The 20347-nt window shown below is 39.9% G+C and overlaps 2 protein-coding genes across 3 annotated transcripts in view; both read left to right on the top strand.

Moving 5' to 3' along the window:
* The window catches only part of SPARCL1 (SPARC like 1), a 52094-nt gene extending 51067 nt beyond the window's left edge, over positions 1-1027 (top strand). Inside the window, exon 11 of the mRNA XM_056558042.1 lies at positions 275-1027. Coding sequence (XP_056414017.1) covers positions 275-303 — 29 coding nt within the window. The 3' untranslated portion in view covers positions 304-1027. The remainder of the gene's footprint in view (positions 1-274) is intronic.
* A 1099-nt stretch (positions 1028-2126) lies between these two features.
* On the top strand, positions 2127-19798 carry ODAM (odontogenic, ameloblast associated). 2 transcript variants are annotated; one of them, XM_056551863.1, is made up of 10 exons: positions 2127-2168; positions 7467-7532; positions 7743-7784; positions 7886-7921; positions 10006-10128; positions 10928-10975; positions 11867-11953; positions 13524-13661; positions 15876-15937; positions 19364-19798. In XM_056551863.1, exons 1-9 carry the CDS (start codon positions 2142-2144, stop codon positions 15903-15905), a joined length of 597 nt encoding a protein of 198 aa, XP_056407838.1. In that variant the 5' UTR covers positions 2127-2141; the 3' UTR covers positions 15906-15937; positions 19364-19798. The 2 variants fall into 2 exon arrangements, with proteins under 2 accessions (XP_056407838.1, XP_056407839.1); XM_056551864.1 differs by lacking the exon at positions 2127-2168 and adding an exon at positions 4061-4876.
* Positions 19799-20347: the final 549 nt, after the last annotated feature.

Below are 20347 nucleotides of genomic sequence, written 5' to 3'. Positions count from 1 at the left end.
TTCTGTAATCATTGATGTAAAAAGATTTGCAAATTAACTGTAGGCATAAGATGCTGTATTGTTTTATTTAATTTTTTTTACATTAAAATGTACATGAATAAATTCTTATATCTTTACATAATAATGCACCTATCCTTTCCTTGCTTCCCATTTTGTTATAAAGAATACAATCTGAATTAATTGTTGCAAATAATACTGCATGATATTCCATTAGAAAATGTTCATTGGTTTTATTTGAAGAAAATAACATGTTTATCATCCATTTATTTTACAGATGACATTGATGAAGACTTGTTATTCTAAATCTTCAATGAAACACTGAAGCTCATGACATCAATACATTTAATTGTTGACATGAATGCAATTTCACGCAAGTAGCAGCTTGAGAGACATGTTTATAGGGGGATTCTTAATTCAGTGAATAGATGTTATTTTTAGTATGATGAATAGCTACATATATTACCAATATATTTTCAATATTAATTCATCTTGTTTTTTAAGATTCCTACTTGCAGTTATTCAAAAGGAATCTGTCAGCTATATATCATGCTTAGAGCTGCAGACATGGGCAGATAACTGGTATGGAGATAAAACGAATGACACCTGTCTCTGTTAGCTGATGGCTGTTTGCAAAGTTCACGCATTATAATGGCAGTGCTGAGCTGCAGGATGCATGCCTTCTTCCTCCTCCCCCACCCTTGCCATGAATGAGTGATATAGAGTGTTTGGCATCCAGCACTTAGCTTTTGCACTGACACGTTAACACATCTGTAGACATGAAAGCTCCTTCAGAATGACATCAGAGATCTTGAAAACTGCAAAGAATTAATACATGACATATCTTGGAAATATGGGCAGCTTTTAGTTATACAAAGCAGAACTTTATATACTGAAAACAGAGTACCCCATCAAATGCCACAGGAAACATTTCCCTGTAAGAAGTGATTTATAATGGATTTGTTAAATACTAATACAATGTTTTGTGATGCCAACGTTTGTGTTAATGTGCATTGATGAATAAAGTTATTTTGGGATTTGAATTTAGTAGTACATATTGAAATACTTTGGGGCATAATTTTCAGCTGTAGCCAATTGGAGTAAATGACTACAAAAGAGGTATAGGCTTCTTTGGCCATCTTTGCCTGCTATGAGCTATGGACAATCAATTCTTATAGTTTAAGATTTCAGCTACAATTTACACCAGTTTCTGGAGTAAATAATAGTAAATGTGCAGGCTTGTAGGAGACCAAGCCACCTTCCCAGTAAGTCCTATCCACATTCTAAAAAAAGCAGAGCACAGCGTAAAACTAACAACAATTTTCATATTTTTGTACGAATGATCTTTTAAATCTGTAGATGTTTTCTGCGGCTTTTTGTTCACTTCTTAAGAACTCCTTAATAACCCTTAGATTCAGTTGTACTGGGAAGAAATTTACAGCATAATGTAGTAATCAGGGATCTAAACATTAAAGGAGTACTCCAGGGAAGTATATATATTAACAAAGACTCTAAAGCCATTACACTACCTGGATATGTTCCCTGTAAACTACCCTGCCTGATATGCATGGCTCCTGTGGCCCCTGTTGTAAAGAATTTTAAAGGGGTCTGGATGCATTTTTGGAGAGTAATAACATTATTGGTTATGTATACTAGATTTATAGGGACAGAAGGTTGATCCAGGGATTTATTCTGACTGCCATATTTGGAGTCAGGAAGGAATTTTTACCTCTATTATGAGGGTTTTTTCCTCTGGATCAACTCAGTAGGGACTCATTTGGGGTATAGATTGAAATTGATGGACTCTGGTCTTTTTTCAACCTTATGAACTATGTTACTATGTTACTATGTCTTCTCTGGCTGCTTGATATTCTTTGCCCTCCTTTCCTCTCCTTGCCTACATCTCCCATGAATCATTGCAGCTCTGCTTTGCCAGCCAGTTTATTCTCTGAGAGAAGCCCCCACCCTCCTGCTCTGAGCAGCAGAGAAAAATTCAGTGTGTCATTGGCTGAGGCTGCACACATCTCCCAGTTCTCATCACCAAAGAGAGCAAACTCATCAGTGCAGGGCACATGTTTGTGCCTTTCAGGTAGGTGGGGTTGCTTTCAGTGAGGGATTTGCAGAGAGACAGGGTGGATGGCTGGATGATGTCATTCCCTCACTTCATGCATGTAAGTGACAACCAAAGGGGAAACTGCTCTATACAGCTAATAATTTATAGGCAGTTAAATAGGTTAATGAAAGGGAAAGGATGGGCTATTGGTTTAGTTTGCCATAGTACCCCTTAAATAAATGCCAGGGATATAATGCCTAATGAGTCAAACTGGTCATACATGAAGTTTAATTTAGCTGAAAGCTCTCTCCTATTTCCTTTAGCAGAATGTGAAATGCAACATACCCAGCTGTTCTCTTCCCAGACATCTGCCACTGGTTGAAAAAATATGACCAGCAGATCTCACTGAAATCGACAGGCCTTTAATCTAAATATATAGCAAGTTTTAGTACGCAGAGGATTCTAGCTTGTGTAATATTTGTAGATATTGTCATGTAAATTCAGGGAAATGTTATACAAATAGGGATTATACTAAAGTATCAGATCATTGACATCATTCCTGAGCTGTATGTGCATGCAAAAAATGTTACAGAAATGGAGGTGCCTGAGTCAGACTCAATATGGCCATCACAAAGGTCTTTAGAAGGCTTTATTAGGTGATTGTCGCCACATCTAAACCCCATCCCCCCACTCGTGTGCGGTCGCACTGTGGATGGGGCAATAAGATTCCTCAATCCACTGACATCATCACTGATCACTGCATCTTAAAGAGTACTTGTCATCAAACCATATTTTCTAAACTAACTCAACCCAAACTTTAGAAAGCTCTGTATCATACTTTTCCCCTTGCTCACATTGTGCGAGCTCCCGGCAGGAGAACGTGGGTGTTCCCCAGCAGGGGCGACATCACTGAAGCCTGCATAAGCTGTGGTTTGCCATGCCCGGCATGCACTTCCTGAGTTTGGACTTCTGTAAGTCCGGGTGGAGACCAAATTAACTGTTTGGGAACAGAACAGAGCCACCCAGTGGCCGTTTTTTTCAATCACATTAAAACCATATAAGGGTTTAGAATTTTAACAGCAAGTAAATAGCAAAGTGTCTTATAATGAAGGAACAATATATTAAAAGTTTAATTTGGTGACAGGTACTCTTTTAGAATTACAAGAAATGACAGACTTCAGAGTGATTGCTGAGTAAATAACTGTGAATGCCAGCTGCTTATAGCAGTCACAGCTAGGAAGTGAGCTAAGCGCCTGTGTTCGCTTCATAGTAACTGTGCATGCACATTACGTATATATATATATATATATGCTACAAAACGTAGGATAATCGGTCAAAATATTGAAATAAAAAAAACAATATTCCTATTATACAGCTAATAGTCTACTCAGCATCTTGTCTTTCCTTGTCTTCTTCATTCCATCTGATTGACTTACATGCTGTTCCCTATTGTTATTGTAATAAATCTTATCAACAATGTCTGAAGTCTGCAGACGTGGTTAATCCATGCTATACATTTCACCTCTCCCTTAATTATAATAGAGGATTGTGCCAGACACAAAAAGCGTTCATTATTCTTTTATCCTGCAACCAGACTATTGTTACTCAAGTCTTCATGACATCATCAAATACTAAGGTTATCTCAGGTCACAGGACACATAGAATAAGGGTCCCTGCACATTGATATGCGTCCATTCTTTCTGCGGACTCTGCACGGAATACATTGCCGTTTATGAGACAGAGCATTTCTGAGTGGTCCTAGCGCTGGCATGTTCTGCTGGCACCTGCAGTCTCAAAAGCTGTGCTCCTAATGCTTGTTCAGCTGACAGCTATTCCTCCTTATCCCATAAATATAAGGATATATATATATGTACATACATACACATGGCTCAGCTTGGCTAAACATGCGTTGTTTTCAACAGGGAAAGGAGAACAAAAACAATACAGCTAGATGCCTCTGGCAGCAGTTTACCAAGCGTGAGAGAAAAGTATCTGGAATGTTGAAATCAAAAATACCTGATGCTTATGTTACCAGTACCACCATACAGTGATCATATATTGGTAGATACCAGCTCTAAACAGGCTCTGCAAACCATATACAGTAAATGATGACAGTACAGTTACATTCAGTGATGTCTTCTCTTATTGAAGTTACTCACTTTCCCTTCTCTTTTCCATTTGACCCAACAGCTTCTTGCTTTCTCAGCACATGTCCATCCTTTTGCCTTTTCTTCTATGCAAACTAATTCCCTCATTGGTGCCCCACACAGTAACAGCACCCCCATAATATTATTTGTGCAACCCTTTTGGCCTCACAGAGTGATATTGCTCTACTGAGCACCTCATATAGTAAAAGTGCCCCAAGACAGTAATAGGGTCCCTTTGTGCCCTTACACACTAATAATATCCCTTCTTGTGCTCTGTATGATTAAAATTTCCTTTTGTGTCCACACAGTAGTTTTGGCACCTTTGTGTCTCGATATTGTAACAATATTCCCCTTTTGTGTCCCCCTGTTAGGCCACACTTTGTGCTTCCCACACAGTAGTCATGGATCACATTCAGTAATAAGGTCCCCTTTTGTTTAGTACAGTTTTGTGTATGATAGATATGTCCTCTCTCAATAAAAGTGGCGGCATTGTACATAAAAGAAAAACAAGAAAAAAACAATGATAACAAAAAACTAAAATTAAACTCTCCTCATTCCCACACTAAGCATCCCATGTAGCCCACAGGCCTAAAGCACCCTGTGATATAGAATAGTGTGGCAGAGCGTTAAGCTTCAAAGAAGATGAGGCGGAGTGACGGCGCTGGAAGGAACAGATCAGGTAAGATGAACAGAGTAATCTTTAATGGGCCAGCATGCAACGCGTTTCCCGGCTCGTAGGCCACTTCATCAGGCTTATATAAATTACATAGACAGCCTGTTTGGCTAGAAATGGCTGGTTTGGTCAACATTAATATCTAAAATATATGGCCAGTTTTACTTTGTAAGGTTAATAGATCTATACATTACATTATTTGTATACGACATTATCTGTATACGAAGCTACTAAATCTTCTCCTGCCACAAAAAATTAAGTACGTTAATTACATGTATAATAAATGGCTTTAGCAACAAAAAAAAAAAAATACCAAATGACGACAGAAAAAGTGGTTTCAGTAATGATAATGTACCTTCCAGTGAGTCATGATAGTTGTACTGCCATTGGTCCATTTGTATCTGAGTACAGTTTAAGAGGAACCATGTTATCTTGGCTAGACATTTTATGTCGCTACCTGGGACCACTGTGCTGTGAAAAGGAGCCTAAAAGTAAGTTGACTTTCTTAGTGTTTATTGCTGATAGAAAATACTGGTGTCTTATTAGCTATGTTACTTGCACTGTTTTGTTTTAATTAATGTCCTATTGTCATTGACAACATTTGTGTAGATTATGTTCAATAAAATATCTTTTATTTTACTTTTATTTTACTAATTTATTTCTAGCTTTTTAGCTTTATTTGATCAGTCACCTAATGCTTGTCCACAAATACATTAGGCCATTACCTTTGTGATCTAGCTGGTTCAGCTCCAGGGTATTTTTTGCCATCAGGACTAGACATAGTTTAGTTGTTGCCAGGATACCTTAGATTAATGGTTATAACTTTTCTATATATAGTATGTTAGGCTACTGATAATTGAGATGCTTTTTCGTGAGTGTTTAATGTTCTTTTTCATAATTTTTATGAACATAATTGTAGCCTTTTTAGAAATGTTAGGCTTTCTTTACAGCACGGCTTGCACATTCTAATAGGGTGCCGGCTACTTGATAATGTATAGTGCTTTACTTTACAAGTTGGCAGCTTGAAAACCTAATTCAAACCAGATATTTAGACATTTTATTTAAAATGAATATATTCACATTTCAAACTTTTGATACTGTTTGAGCAAGAGAAACATGGTACCTTTCATATATCTGTCTGTACTTCCATAATGTAGAAAAATGTAAGATTTTATTCTCTAGTGCCAAGTGTCAAAGAGGTGTTCTCAAGCCCCCTAAAGTGCCGAGGACTGGAAAACCTCTTTGCTCCCCCTCCTATCAATGATCCTACTTGATTGACAGTCAATTTCCACTGCTGAGCCCTGTTTCCAAATCTCATTCCTGCGCTGGGTATACAAATTGAGTGCAGGCGTGATGTTTAGAAGTGCAAAGTTTGTGTGTTCCCAAAGACCAAAAAATGTCTGGTTCTTCAGAGATCAAAGGAAAGGTAATTCACATTTTAAACTGCTGACACAGTTAGATAGATGTCACGACAAGGAGACACATGGTACCTGTGATATATCTGTCTGTGCTTCCATAACTTAAAATAATGAATTCCCAAGCCCCTCAATTGATGCAGGCAAGCACGCCTCCTTTCCACGCTACCTTGCTTTTCCAGGCTTGACTAACAGTCAACTTGAGCTAAGCCAAATTTGCACAGCATAGGAACAAGATTTGGTAACAGGGATTATCTTCCAGCTGACTGTTAATCAAGTAGAGAGAGGGATGAGAGGGTAAACATGGAGGCATTCCAACCCTTAGGTACTTGGCACAAGAGAATAAAGGCATTTCTCTACATTATGGAATCACAGATAGATATATGAAAATGACCATTTGTCACACAGCAGGCACCTGAACATAAGAAAGCTGAGTCAAAAAAATATTTTTTATAGGGACATGTTATGGGTCAACTTGATATCAATCGCAGATCCTGTGTTATCTTTTTCTAGTTGTATAACAGAGGTATTGAATTGGTTTTGAACTGTCCCTACCTATTGCCTATTCACTCTAGGTGACGGATCGACAACCACAATGACAAACCCTCCCTGCTAAGTGCTGGGGCAGTGTTGTCAAAATAATAAACTACTAAACAGTCAGAGTCGAGTAACAGCTGGAGGCACACAAACTAACAGAGATACACATGGTCAAATATTAATAAGTCTAGCCAAGGTTGGTAACAAGAGATAGCGAAGTAACAAAGCAAAAACCAGAAGAAAAGTCAAGAACCATGCCAAAAAATCTGAGTACCAAAATAGACAATAGATATAAAAGGAGTGCTAGCTTCATTCAACTAGTAACTTTCACAAGCAAAGCACAATTGAAAGTGACTTCCTTATATATGATAGTGTAGGTTAAAGGAGAATCCTGAGTGATAGAAGAAACCAGAGTACAGATAGGCTGGAAAGAAATTTCAACCCCACCCGAGCAGCTCAGGGAGTTGTCCAGTAACAAACATAAACAACAGAGCTATGCAGAATTAACCCTACCGATGCGGACAGAACCAGTCATTACAATTTTATCTCTGTTGTAAACTGTTGTATAAATCCTATAATTAGGCAAGATATCAATGTGCCTGACAAACATTGTAACTAACTAATAACCACATTGTCTCTTTCAGGTTTTATTGGAAATGAAAATTTTAGCCATCATTTTTTCCCTTTTTGGGGCATCCCATGCTATTCCAGTAAGTGCACACACCAATGTATTTTTGAATTTCCTGTTTATGCTGGTTGCCTTTGCTTTGTATAAATTTTCTTGAAAATGTGAAACATGCATAACATAATTTATACTAAAAATATAACTATAGAAAATGGCAAATACCTGTAGATGTTGATGTCTATATGAAAAAATTAGTTGTACAACTTTACTAAATATGTCATTTTTGTTTCTGCAGTTGGTGGCACAGCGTCTTCTCTCAGCAAGCAATAGTAATGAGGTTTGTCTGTTTCGTACACATGGATTTATTTAGGATTTTACTTTAGTTAACATGTAAGGCTAAAGAATAAAATCATGACTAATATTCTTAATTATTTTTAGGTGCTACTTGGGGTGGTGAATCCTAACATTCCCCAGGTATTGTAAAATACTATCAATATAGCTATTTTTTTTTTACATAAAAATGCAAATATGCTATTACCAGTAATTCTGTTGACTGGGTGTGTTTCAAGAATCAGCTTCTTTATATTATCTATAAACATAGTCATTTTACATAAACAGCACCCTTTGACAGCTCATAAATGGAATTAAAGGGGAAGTTCAGTGTCTAAAAACATATTCCCTCACAGGATAGGGGTTACATTTCTGATTGCAGTGCCCTTTGATTTCAGAAACGGGGACCTCACGAATGCAGATGATCTCAAAAATAGGGACCCGACTCTCCCCACTAACTAGAGCTCCATTGCCTTCCTTGGACTGCTCCAGCAGGGGGGAGTCTGATCCCAATTTTTGAGATCGTGGGAGTTGCAGAGATTAGACCTCCTTGACCAGACACAAGATTCTCCGCTGTACTTTGAGGTTTAGTAGGTTATTTCTAGCAAAGAAGCTGTGGGTGCTGAAGTGCTCACCAGAAAGGTTGACATTTATCATAGGACCACCAAATATGTCAGATAGTCCAAGGCAGTGTGCCACCTTCAACATATGTTGTTTGCCGTCAAACCATGGTGAAAAAGGAAATCAGGTATCCTATACCATCTGGGAAGAACCAGAGTTTTTAGAGTGAGTGAGACATAATGAAGTGGGATTACTCAGGGGTGAAGTGTCTAGCTCTTTTTCCCATGCCAGGAGGTTCTTGGGTTTGTTGTGACCATCAGGAATCAGAAGGACTTAATATAGTCTAGAAAATAGTTTCCGGGGAATCACAAGAGTCTTAAGTATGCAATCTAGCCAATGGAGATATCTACTATATGTGAACTTATGCACAAATCCCTGGCTGCTGAAATTACAGTTATTTAGATGCATCACACAGGATGACATGGCCTTTTTCAAAGGGAGGGGGCATTTTGGGTCCTCCTGCGCAGGGGGGGTGTAAAGGTCCTGTACAGTGACAATGGAGAGAGAGGATGAGAGATAATGAGGGTTTATTCACTAAGAAATCAAATGCAGTGGGGGCCATTGAGGACATTTTTAGGGACTGTCAGGGTACCTCTAAGAATTTGCCATTGAGACAGAACAGATGGGGCATGAGGTTTGGTCTCCACAGACAGACATGGCTATTATCAGACTGGAGTTTAAGATTAATTTGTACATGAGGAGTGGAGGATGTAATGCTAGTGTTTACCATGGATAGCAAATGACTTAAGTGAGTGACTCTATGATATGTATGTATATCTGGGAAGGCAAATCGTCCATTGCTCCTCTTCATGGTTAGCTTACAAAAAGCTGTTTGTGGTTTCCTCCTATTCCACAGAAAGCAAACATATTTTCTTGATATGATTGGAATACCTAGAATGGGCAAATAGATTTTTTCCTACTTATCCAAGAAACAGAGGGTAGGAATAGGAAAGATAAATGTGCTTTCATTTTCAGCATCAGGGGAAGGAAGATTTCTGTATAAAGCTAGCTGGATCTGGCTTATAGTATGACTGGGCTGTGCAAAGGGTGAGTTCCTCTTCAGTTTCTTCAGAATGTGGGCAGGAGCTGAGATATTCAGCACCTCTTATTTGCTAACGTTGATTTTAAAGTAAAAAAATAGTACTAAATGCAAGGGATAGTAAGGGACCGGACTCATAGTTCCTTTACAGCCTGATCTAGAATTAAGAATAAAGAGAGAAGCGGAGATGGGGCACTCCTGTCTGGTCCATTGCTGGAAATATAGAGAAGACACAGGAGGGTTATTTTTCATGTAGAATACTTTTCATTAGAAATATATATGGCATCTCCACATGATTTTCTTCATTTACTTTTACGGGGGTAATAGAAAAAGATAAACAAATGGAGAGATCAAGAAACAAGCATATACTTCTCTAATATATTCTTAGTTTGGCTGAGACAAGTGGTCGCCACCTCAGAAGGCAGGTTGGGGGATCTCCCCTTGTGAAGCTAGGTGCAGGTTCTAGAGGTTGAGGCGTGAGGGAATACCCCTTTCATTTCCATTATATTATACTTGTACTATTTGGCAATGAAATTATTAGTAAACTTGATCTTATTCCTCTCCGTAGGGCGGTGCCATGAATCTATTTGTGCCTGGTATGTATCAGCCTCAGCTACAGCAAAAGATGGTAGGATTACCACAGATCCCATTTAATGCACGCAGTGGGATGAATACTCAACTTCCAAATCAGGTACTGTACCTTACATGGGACCACATCCTTCACTGTATATTCATTGCAATGTTTTATAGTGATACTTAGGGAATGGTTTATGATTTCTGTTCTACTTTCGCTAACCCCTTAAGGATGTGCACTATGTTTGTATTTGGATTTACCTTTTCATCCTTGCCGCCTAAGAGCAATAACTTTTTGAATTTTCCATTGACAGAGCCGTATGAGGGCTTGTTTTTTTTTTTTTTTTTTTTGGGGGGGGGGGGGGGGGGGGGGATCAAATGTACTTTCTATTGGAATCCTTTATTTTACCTTAAAATGTAATAGCAAACCAAAAAAATTGTGTGGTGGAATAAAAAAAAACAAAAAACTATCACACAATTGGGGTTGTCTCTTTTTTTATTAGTTCACTATGTGGTAAAAAAAAATGATCATGTTAACTAAATAAATTGGGTAATCATGCTGACCCACAAAATACATTTTTTTGTTTTGTTTAATTCTTTTTCTGATTGCTTTGCATCACCATATTCTTCCCCTTTTATTTTTTTTTATTTTTTTTTATTTTTTTTATGGAGCTGTGTGATGGCTCTTCTTTTATGCTATGAGCTGTGGTTTTTAAGAAACTGAAAAAAAATCAAATTTGATTATTGTGATAAAATTCTACTTTTATTTTTTTTATTTCTGAAGATAGTAGTTAATATGGCTTTGGAAAGTGTGGCCTAGAAAGGTCATCTCTGGTATTCAGAGAGGTTGAAGTATGATTGTGTCTTACATAAAATTGTAAGAATTATAAAAATATATATTTATCTTGTGTCTGCAGGTGATGTCCTATGTGGTTCCCTATGGAATACCTCAAAAGCAGGGACAGGTAACAAGCACAGCTTATCAAATAAATACTTGTCCAGCATTAACTGGATGCATTGTGGCCCATCCAGCTGTTAAGAAAAGCTTTGGGCGGGCCGCAATGCGTTAAGTTTTACCAGTGAGTGCTGGGTATTTTTTCTTCATTGCATTATACTCACTGGCTGCACTGCATGCTTGGAGTGCTGATCGATTTTTCTATACTGAAACAGGGCTGTGTCTGCTACTGAGCAAGCACACTAGGTGTCCCAGGGGAGTATTGTGGCTGTCAATGGAGGTCTGAGACTAAATGTAGAGTGACATTGGACACTGAAGTCCAAAACAGAATAAAGATTTGTGTGCCATTTTTATATGCTAAAAAAAATGGCCTAGTTAAGATTTGGAGCCAGAGGAGGTGCATAGGTAGCACTCTCACCTGTGTAACAGTGTTTACTAGGGCTCTTAGGTTCTTATGCCATATGTCAACAGTATCATAAACCCTAAATCAAGAACATTCCAAAGGGCAAATATACAATCATAGATTTCTCACCTAAAGTGTACCTGTTGCTCAAATAAACTTTTGACATGTTCTAGAGACATGTCAAAAGTTTGGATCGGTCGGGGTCTGAGTATTCAGACCACAATCAATCAGTAGACTTGCATTATGAGACCATCTCCTGGTGTATATATATATATATATATATATATATATAGCCAGGAGAGAACACACTTAGCGTGCACTTTTCTCTGCTCTATCTAGCAATCAAACCCTAATCGCTAGACTGATCAAAACTTTTGACGTGTCTCTAAGACATATAAATTTTATTTTAACAACAGTGCCCATTTACATAAAGATTAAAAAACTAATGCTAATAAAGATGTACTAAATTCTATATTTCACTGTGTGCTTTCTATGCAGATGCAGGTCTTTCCACTATATCCAGCACAGCAGCAACCTGCCCAAGCCTCCCCAAAACAATTAGGCAATGAGCCTCCTATGGAGCAGGTAACCTAGGCCATGCTTTATAATACTTGAATACTACAGAATGTTAGGTTTCATTATAAGGACAGGGCCACTGCGGATGCGTCAACAACAGTCACAGAGGAGAATGCAGAACGAGCTCACAGTTGTGGCCAGGTAGCTCTGTGTGTCCGCTCGTAGCAGCAGATTTCACGCTGTAGAAATCCGCTGATATGAGTAGACATACAGAGCTACCCGACCTCAGTTGGGAGCTCGCTCTGCAGTCCCTCTTGTGACTGCCGTCGGCGCATCCGCAGCGTGAAATATGCTGCGGATGCGCCCCATGTGACCCTACCCTAAATAAGAGTTTAATCATATAGAAGCTGTTTTTAAAACAGTAATGATAACAATGTGTCTGTCGGCATCTGATAGATTTGACGGGTAAATGTTTATTTCAGCAGTCATGTATGATAGGGATCGACCGATATCGTTTTTTTAGGGCCGATACCGATAATCGGTGCAGGTTAGGGCCGATAGCCGATAACTTATACCGATATTCCGGTATAAGTTATCGGCTATTTAACCCCCTGCGACACCGCTGCAGATCATTAATTTAAAGCGGGCGCTTTAAATCAATGATCTGCAGTGGCTTTTTCGGGGCCATAGGCCGCCGCTGCCACCACCCGCTTCTCTCTCCTACCTGTCAGGGTGGTCCGGGCCATCCATCCATCGTTCCTGTAGCGTCCGGGGGTGTTCCGGGTGGAGGGTGGTCCGGTCCGGGCTGTCCTTCTTCTCCGGCGGTCATCTTCTCCACTCCGAGAAGGCTCCTGCCTAGTACGCTGCATAGACGTCGCTGCGCAGTGACGCCCGTGCGCAGCGACGCACCTGACGTCACGGCGTAGCGGCGTCTATGCAGCGTAATAGGCCGGAGCCTGCCCGGAGTGGAGAAGAAGACCGTGGGAGAAGAAGGACAGCCCGGACCGGACCACCCTCCACCCGGAACGCCCCCAAACACCCCCATTACGGGTAAGTTTAATTTTTTTATTGACTGGGAGGGTGGGGGAGGGGCCCGACCGGTATAGCGGTATGGGAAAAAATCCATACCGGTATACCGCCTAGCATCACGGTGGGGGTGCGGTGGGTCGGCGGTGCGGCGGGTCGAGGGGGTGGCGGTCGCAGTGCAGTGGGGGCGGTGCGGGGGACGGGGCATTATCGGCTTATCGGCAAGATAATTGCCGATACCAATAATGCCCAAAATCGTGATTATCGGCCGATAATATCGGCCATACCGATAATCGGTCGATCCCTAATGTATGACCCCTCATGCCCTCCTTAAGAAGCATATTTGTATGTAACAATTTAAGGAGGGAGAATGTGAGTTCTTTTTCTTACCAAATAAAAATCAAATATCTTGGCCATCTCTCTTGGAAGTTAGATCATTGGCTGTTACTAATGTTTTTGTGCAAATTTATTGCTGTAACATGAGATCAAAAGGCTTTCTGTGTTCAGAAGATATAATAGCTTAAATAAAGTGCTAATGCCTTAGGCCATCAACAGTGATTAGAAGATATGAAAAACATTCTACATAAATATTGGAGATGTTTTTATCCTTTAGGTCTTTGGATGTATTGTTCCTCAGGTGAATGGAGAAGTGATCATGCCTTCAAGTGGTCTTCAGCTCCCAACAAAGAATCCAGATGACACTTTAATTGTGGATGTAAATCCCACACCATTACCAAACCAGGAATATAGGGTAAATACCATAGGCATGTTCAGGGGTCAAGTCCTAGGGTAAAAAATTGAGAAGCCACCCAAGACTTCCATTCAAGGGCTGATCCTGCTAATGGGAACAGTGTTCCTGCTGTGTAAAAAGCGCAGGAACAGAATGAGCTAACAGAAACCTAATCCGAATAAAGGAAACTGATATTTTTTCATAAAAGGAACAAAATACAGAAGTGGACAGTATAATCTCACCTTTTACTTCTTGGGCCTTCTAGTTTACTCATTATTAAGCATGTAGTGAATTGTGAGCCATCTAACATTACACATGTTGCATTTGTGCAGCATGGCCCATTGTTTATGTGGGGTTTTGTACCTCAGGTTTTTTTGTGAGACAAATATGTGTCCACAGGCTTATTAGTGAGACTGATATTTTGTCTACATTCATTGTGAGCCACATATGTGACTACAATAAATATATGCCTACACATTTTTGTCGTCCATGCACTGGATGAAGCAAGATCAGCTCATACAACTATAAACACAGTTGTATAAAAACATTAATTCATTTAAAATATTATTCAAGCATTACAAATGACAGTTATCTGTATTTCTACTTGTTACTGTATGTGTGCAGACTGATAAAGGATAAATCCAGCACAAGTAATCTTAATCCCAATCCATAGGATAAGAGATAAGTAGCTGATTGCGGGGGGTACGAGCGCTCGGACCCCCCGCGTTCACCAGGGCAGGACCCGGCGCTCAGTGAGGAGTAGTGTTGAGCGGCATAGGCCATATTCGAATTCGCGAATATTCGCGAATATATGGATGAATATTCGTCATATATTCGCAAATATTCGCATATTCGTAATATTCGCGTTTTATTTCCGCATATGCGACAATTCGCGTATGCGAAAATAACATATGCGAACATTAGCATATACAAAATTTACATAAACAAAAAATTTGCATATGCGAAAATTCGCACACCAGTCTCACACAGTAGTATTAGAGCCTTTTTTACACCACACAAGCTGGAAGCAGAGAGGGATGATTACTGTGGGGAAAAAAAACCCAATATTCGTAATTACGAATATATAGCGCTATATTCGCGAATATTTGCGAATTTGCGAATATGAGATATTCGCGAATAAAATTTGTATTGCGAATATTCACGAGCAACACTAGTGAGGAGTGCATGCTGCAGGTGGCATGCGCTGTATTCATTTCTACAGTATGAGTACAGCACTGGGGCATTATTAACACTCTCATAGAAATGAATGGAGAATATGCCGTCTATCAGTAGACAACACACACTCCTCACCGAGAGAGCCAGGGTCCCGTCCCGATGATCGCTCGGGGGGTCCCAGTGGTCAGACCCCCCCTTAATCAGCTACTTATCCCAACTCCTGTGGATAAGGGATAAGTTTACTTTTGCCAGAGTTCTCCATTAAAGCCCCCTAAATAAATTAGGTGACAAACTTGAATTTTGATCTAAACACACCCACTTGTTGGGTTTTTAAGGCGCAACTGTCATACATTTTGAGCCATGTAACCTAACTACAGTATGTTAAAATGGTTTAGAATGCTAATGCTGCATTCATTACCTTTGTCTTCTTTACAGCAGCATTGATGGTCATAAAAAACACTTTGGTAGTCACCAACAGTCGGGTAGGCATGGCCAGGGGTTCGCACTGCCGTGGGGCTGACATGTCTACCTCCTTTACTACAGCACTGGGACCGCTGTGTGATTGGCATAAAGGTCCCCAGCACGTGCACCATCCATCCAGCCTCTGTGCAGCCTCTAAACAAGCCCTCCCGGCAAAGGGCTGGCTACTGCATTCACAAGAGGCTGAAAGTTCTCTCACTCTCTGCTTCTTGCAATACAAAGGGGCGCTGAGCCAGTAGTCTTTAGGTATGAGGGAGACCACCTCGCGCACAGAGGCTTGATGGAGGGCGCATGCGCCGAAGACCTGTGTGACAATTACACAGCAGTCCCTGCTGCTATAAAGAAGGCAAAGGTAATGCTGCATTGAAATTCTAAACCCCTATGACATACTGGAGTTTGTTTATATGGCTCAACATTCATGACAGTTGCACTTTAAGGTTTTAGGTTGGTCTCATTTAAATCTGCCCTCATTATTGGTGCAAATAAGATAAGGAATCCACCAAAATTGTGGCACGAAACACATAAAAAAAACACACAATTCCATTATAATAACTCAAGGTCATTGTGTTCTCTTGTTAGGTTACCACTGATGTTATGAGAGCCCCTTAACAAGCATCTAACTAGAAGCTGCTATACCTTTGGTAAGTTAAAACACTTTACAACAACAGCCATATATTGGGATAACATATATAAAATGTGTGTTATAAAAACTTAAGCATGTTATAAGGCTAGGAGTGTTATAAAAAAATAAAGGTATGTTAAATCTGCAACAAATTTGGATTACGTGCAGATTTTGATTTCCCCATTGAAATCTATGTGGAAAATTTTCAACAAAATCTGCAACATATCCGCAACATAAATTGACATACTTTACATTTAAATATCAACTGCAGGCCATGGATTCTGTGTGGATTATTTTGTATGAAAGATATTTCATGATTTTTACTGCTAAATACTGCATGCAAATCTGATGCAGAAAATCTGCAGTGTATCTGACCCATGTGAAAGCACCCTTTAAGGCTTAGAATATAATTCTGTTTCCCTTACATCCTGTCCGCAGCACAGTCATGGAGAATTCTTTCCCCTGTGATCTGTTAGAATAGATCAAATCTTTTATTTAGAGATAAACTATGAATTAACAACCTAGACTGCACCCCCTTATGACTTTATTACCACTGCACTGACTTTAGGACTGACCTCATAAGAGAAGTCTTCCCTGAAGATCTTTCATAGAGTCCTACAGTGTGCTACTGTATAAATGTATAGTGATTAACCCATCTTCAGATTTGTTCCATAACAGTATTTAGCAACAGTGGCGTTGCTAGGGCTGGTGTCACAATACTGTCTCCTCATCATCCATCACCCCCTCCCACAATACTGTCTCCTCATAATCCATCACCCCCTCCCACAATACTGTCTCCTCATAATCCATCCCCCCCCACAATACTGTCTCCTCATAATCCATTACCCCCCACAATTCTGTCTCCTCATCATCCATCACCCCCCCCACAATACTGTCTCCTCATCATCTATCACCCCCTTTACAATAATGTCTCCTTATCATCCATCACCCCCCTTACAATACTGTCCCCTCATCATCCATCACCCCCACAATACTGTCTCCTCATAATCCATCACCCCCCACAATACTGTCTCCTCATCATCCATCACCCCCCCTCAATGCTGTCTCCTCATCATCCATCACCCCCCCTCAATACTGTCTCCTCATCATCCATCACCCCCCCCTTACAATACTGTCTCCTCATCATCCCTATCACCCCTCCCACAATTCTGTCTCCTCATCATCCATCACCCCCCCCCCCCCACAATACTGTCTCCTCATCATCTATCACCCCCTTTACAATAATGTCTCCTTATCATCCATCACCCCCTTACAATACTGTCTCCTCATAATCCATCACCCCCCACAATACTGTCTCCTCATCATCCATCACCCCCCCTCAATACTGTCTCCTCATCATCCATCACCCCCTCAAAATACTGTCTCCTCATCATCCATCACCCCCTCAAAATACTGTCTCCTCATCATCCATCACCCCCTCCCACAATACTGTCTCCTCATCATCCATCACCCCCCCAATACTGTCTCCTCATCATCCATCACCCCCCTTACAATACTGTCTCTTCATCATCCCTATCACCCCTCCCTGACAATACTGACTCCTCATAATCCATCACTCCCCACAATACTGTCTCCTCATCATCCATCACCCCCCTCAAAATACTGTCTCCTCATCATCCATCACCCCTCCCACAATAATGTCTCCTCATCATCCATCACCCCCCTTACAATACTGTCTCCTCATCATCCATCACCCCCCACAATACTGTCTACTCATAATCCATCACCCCCAGAATACTGTCTCCTCATCATCCATCACCCCCCTTACAATACTGTCTCCTCATCATCCATCACCCCCTTACAATACTGTCTCCTCATCATCCCTATCACCCCTCCCTGACAATACTGTCTCCTCATCATCCATCACCCCCTCCCACAATACTGTCTCCTCATCATCCATCACCCCCTCTCTCACAATACTGTCTGCCCCCCTCTGGCAGTAGCTCACTAAAGCAGAGTGTTTCGGGCACCTCTCACTGTTAAAATTGTCCTGTGAAACTGCTTTATGGTCTTGCCCACCGTGCTGCAGCTCAGTTTCAGGGTCCTTGCAATCTTCTTATATGCCTATGTCTATGCCATCTATATTCAGATCACCAATTCTTTTTGATCTTCCTATTGATCTTCATATAGATCTTCCAGTGACCAGTATTAGAGAGTGTGAGAGCAATAACACTAAATTTAAGACACCTGCTCCCAATTTACACCTGAGATCTTGTAACACTAACAAATAACATGACACTGGGGAGAGAAGAGGCTAATTGGGCTCAATTTGGACATTTCCACATAGGGATGTACTCCCTTTTGTTGCATTAATTAAATTAAAAAGACATTAATGGATGTGTGTTGTGTTATTTTGAGAGGACACAAAATTAAACACTGTTAGGCAGCATTCACAGCACGTTTTCAGCCTACGGTTGCCGGATCTGGCTGGTGGAGGGGAAAACTGGGCGCTCCTGTACCCCAGCTTGACCGGCGCTGAAATCCATTTACTTTAATGAGCCGACCGGAGTCACGGTTTGACTCCTGTCGGCTCATTAAAGTAAATGGATTTCAGCGCCAGTCAGGCAACCGTAGGCTGAAAGCAAGCTGTGAATGCAGCCTTATACAGCCTGTGCATTCACCTCTTTACATTGTTATGAAGTTAAAAAGGAGGAGAAAAAACAGCGGGGCACTCCCTGTGTAGTATTACTTAGAAAATGGATGATGTAAATACCCGCCACCAACACCCAAGGTGACGTACTGACCTTGAGTCGATATGCACAGAGGTGGGTGGGGCCCCTGTGGTATGGTGGGGGGTAACAAAATAGAGATAGCAACAGTCTGCTGCTCTCACCCCTTATTTTCCCGTATTCCCGAGGGAGACGGACAACAATGCCAGTGTAAAGAGTGAAAAAATTGTTTTTTTTTGAGAGCGCTACTGTGTTGCGACAGGGGTCAAATGAAACAGAGATATGAGCCAGCACTTACGCAGGACTAACTTTTATTAGAAAAAGAAGTCAGAGGTAAAACAAGACAACACGTTTCGGCGCAGGCCAGGACTACACAGATTTGTGATTGTGGACCTGAGGAAGGTGCGAGTGTGCGCCGAAACGCGTTGTCCTGTTTTACCTTTGACTTCTTTTTCTAATAAAAGTTAGTTATGCGTAAGTGCTGGCTCATACCTCTGTTTCATTTGACCCCTGTCGCAACACAATAGCGCTCTCAAAAAAAAAACTATTTTTTTTTTTTTACACTCTCTTTACATTGTGTCATTTCTTCAGTGTTGTTACTTTAAAAGATATAATAAAATATTTACAAAAATGTAAGGGTTTATTTTACTTATGTGACATACTATATGTCTGGATAAAATGTGGTAGAATTTGTAGAAATAATGACAATTTGATCCGTAAATAATCTGGTAATTTAAAAATATACTTTTTTACAGGAAAGAAGAGATGCAGTTTCCACACGAGGTTTCATGTATCATCACCAAGCAAGAATATATTTAGCAAATATACCTATATCTTACTTTAGAAAAAAAAAACATTAAAGGAGTAATTCTATGAAGCACATTCATCCCCTATCCACCAAAGTACAGTCTTCAACTGTTTCCATCAGCCCCATTGAATAAAGTGGCAGTGCCCAGGCATGACCATGGCTCCATCCAATCTCCTCCTTACTCCAGTAATACAGTGAGAAGAAATATGGAGTTCTTTCTATTCATTGGTGGGGGTTCTAGTGCTAGACCCCCAGCATTTAGACTCTTATCTGTGGATAGGTGATACACGTCCTTCGTGGTATAACTCATAAATATGGTGTTATTTCTCTGATCATATCTTATTCATTTACATATTTCTTTTACCAAGTATTTTTCCCTTTTGCTTTTGTTTAATGTTGTTTATTAAAATAATGTTTCAGCAATTAGACTACTGTGGTTATCATTTATTTAGGTTATAGGTAATACATTATCAGTGACATAGACATGTAGTAATTTTGAGCAGTAAATATGGAGCATGTAAAAATGGTGTTAACAACAACCTACAGGTGTGGAAGACCACACAACAAAATGGTGAATATACCCCAATTAGAAGTAACTTATGACAAGTATGATCATGTATAAAAATGATTTTATTGAAATATATAGTTTAAAAAAATACATATATGTATATCTGAAATCACAGAATCAATTCATAAAGGGTAATATAAAAATAAAGAATATATATATATATATATATATATATATATATATATATATATATATGAATAAAATATAAGGTGGATACTGGGGTGAGAAAGCCTGTATGCCAATAGAATAGGTGAAGAGATAAAAAAAGTTCCTTGGGAAGTCACGGTGCTAATAGTGAGCTGCAATTAATGGTTATAAATAAGTAAATTGATGATTATAAATAAATTAATATCTACAGGGGTT

The sequence above is a fragment of the Hyla sarda genome, chromosome 1 (genome assembly GCF_029499605.1).
Source record: "Hyla sarda isolate aHylSar1 chromosome 1, aHylSar1.hap1, whole genome shotgun sequence".
Taxonomy (NCBI): domain Eukaryota; kingdom Metazoa; phylum Chordata; class Amphibia; order Anura; family Hylidae; genus Hyla; species Hyla sarda.
Note: the sequence above shows the minus strand (reverse complement) of the source record. Positions and strands in the feature narration are given on the sequence as shown.

Coding starts and splice junctions, on each gene's coding strand:
- ODAM (XM_056551863.1), top strand. CDS start 2,142: ATGATGTCATTCCCTCACTTCATGCAT. Junction 10,976..11,866: donor TACCTCAAAAGCAGGGACAG/GTAACAAGCACA, acceptor CTTTCTATGCAG/ATGCAGGTCTTTCCACTATA. Junction 11,954..13,523: donor ATGAGCCTCCTATGGAGCAG/GTAACCTAGGCC, acceptor TTTATCCTTTAG/GTCTTTGGATGTATTGTTCC.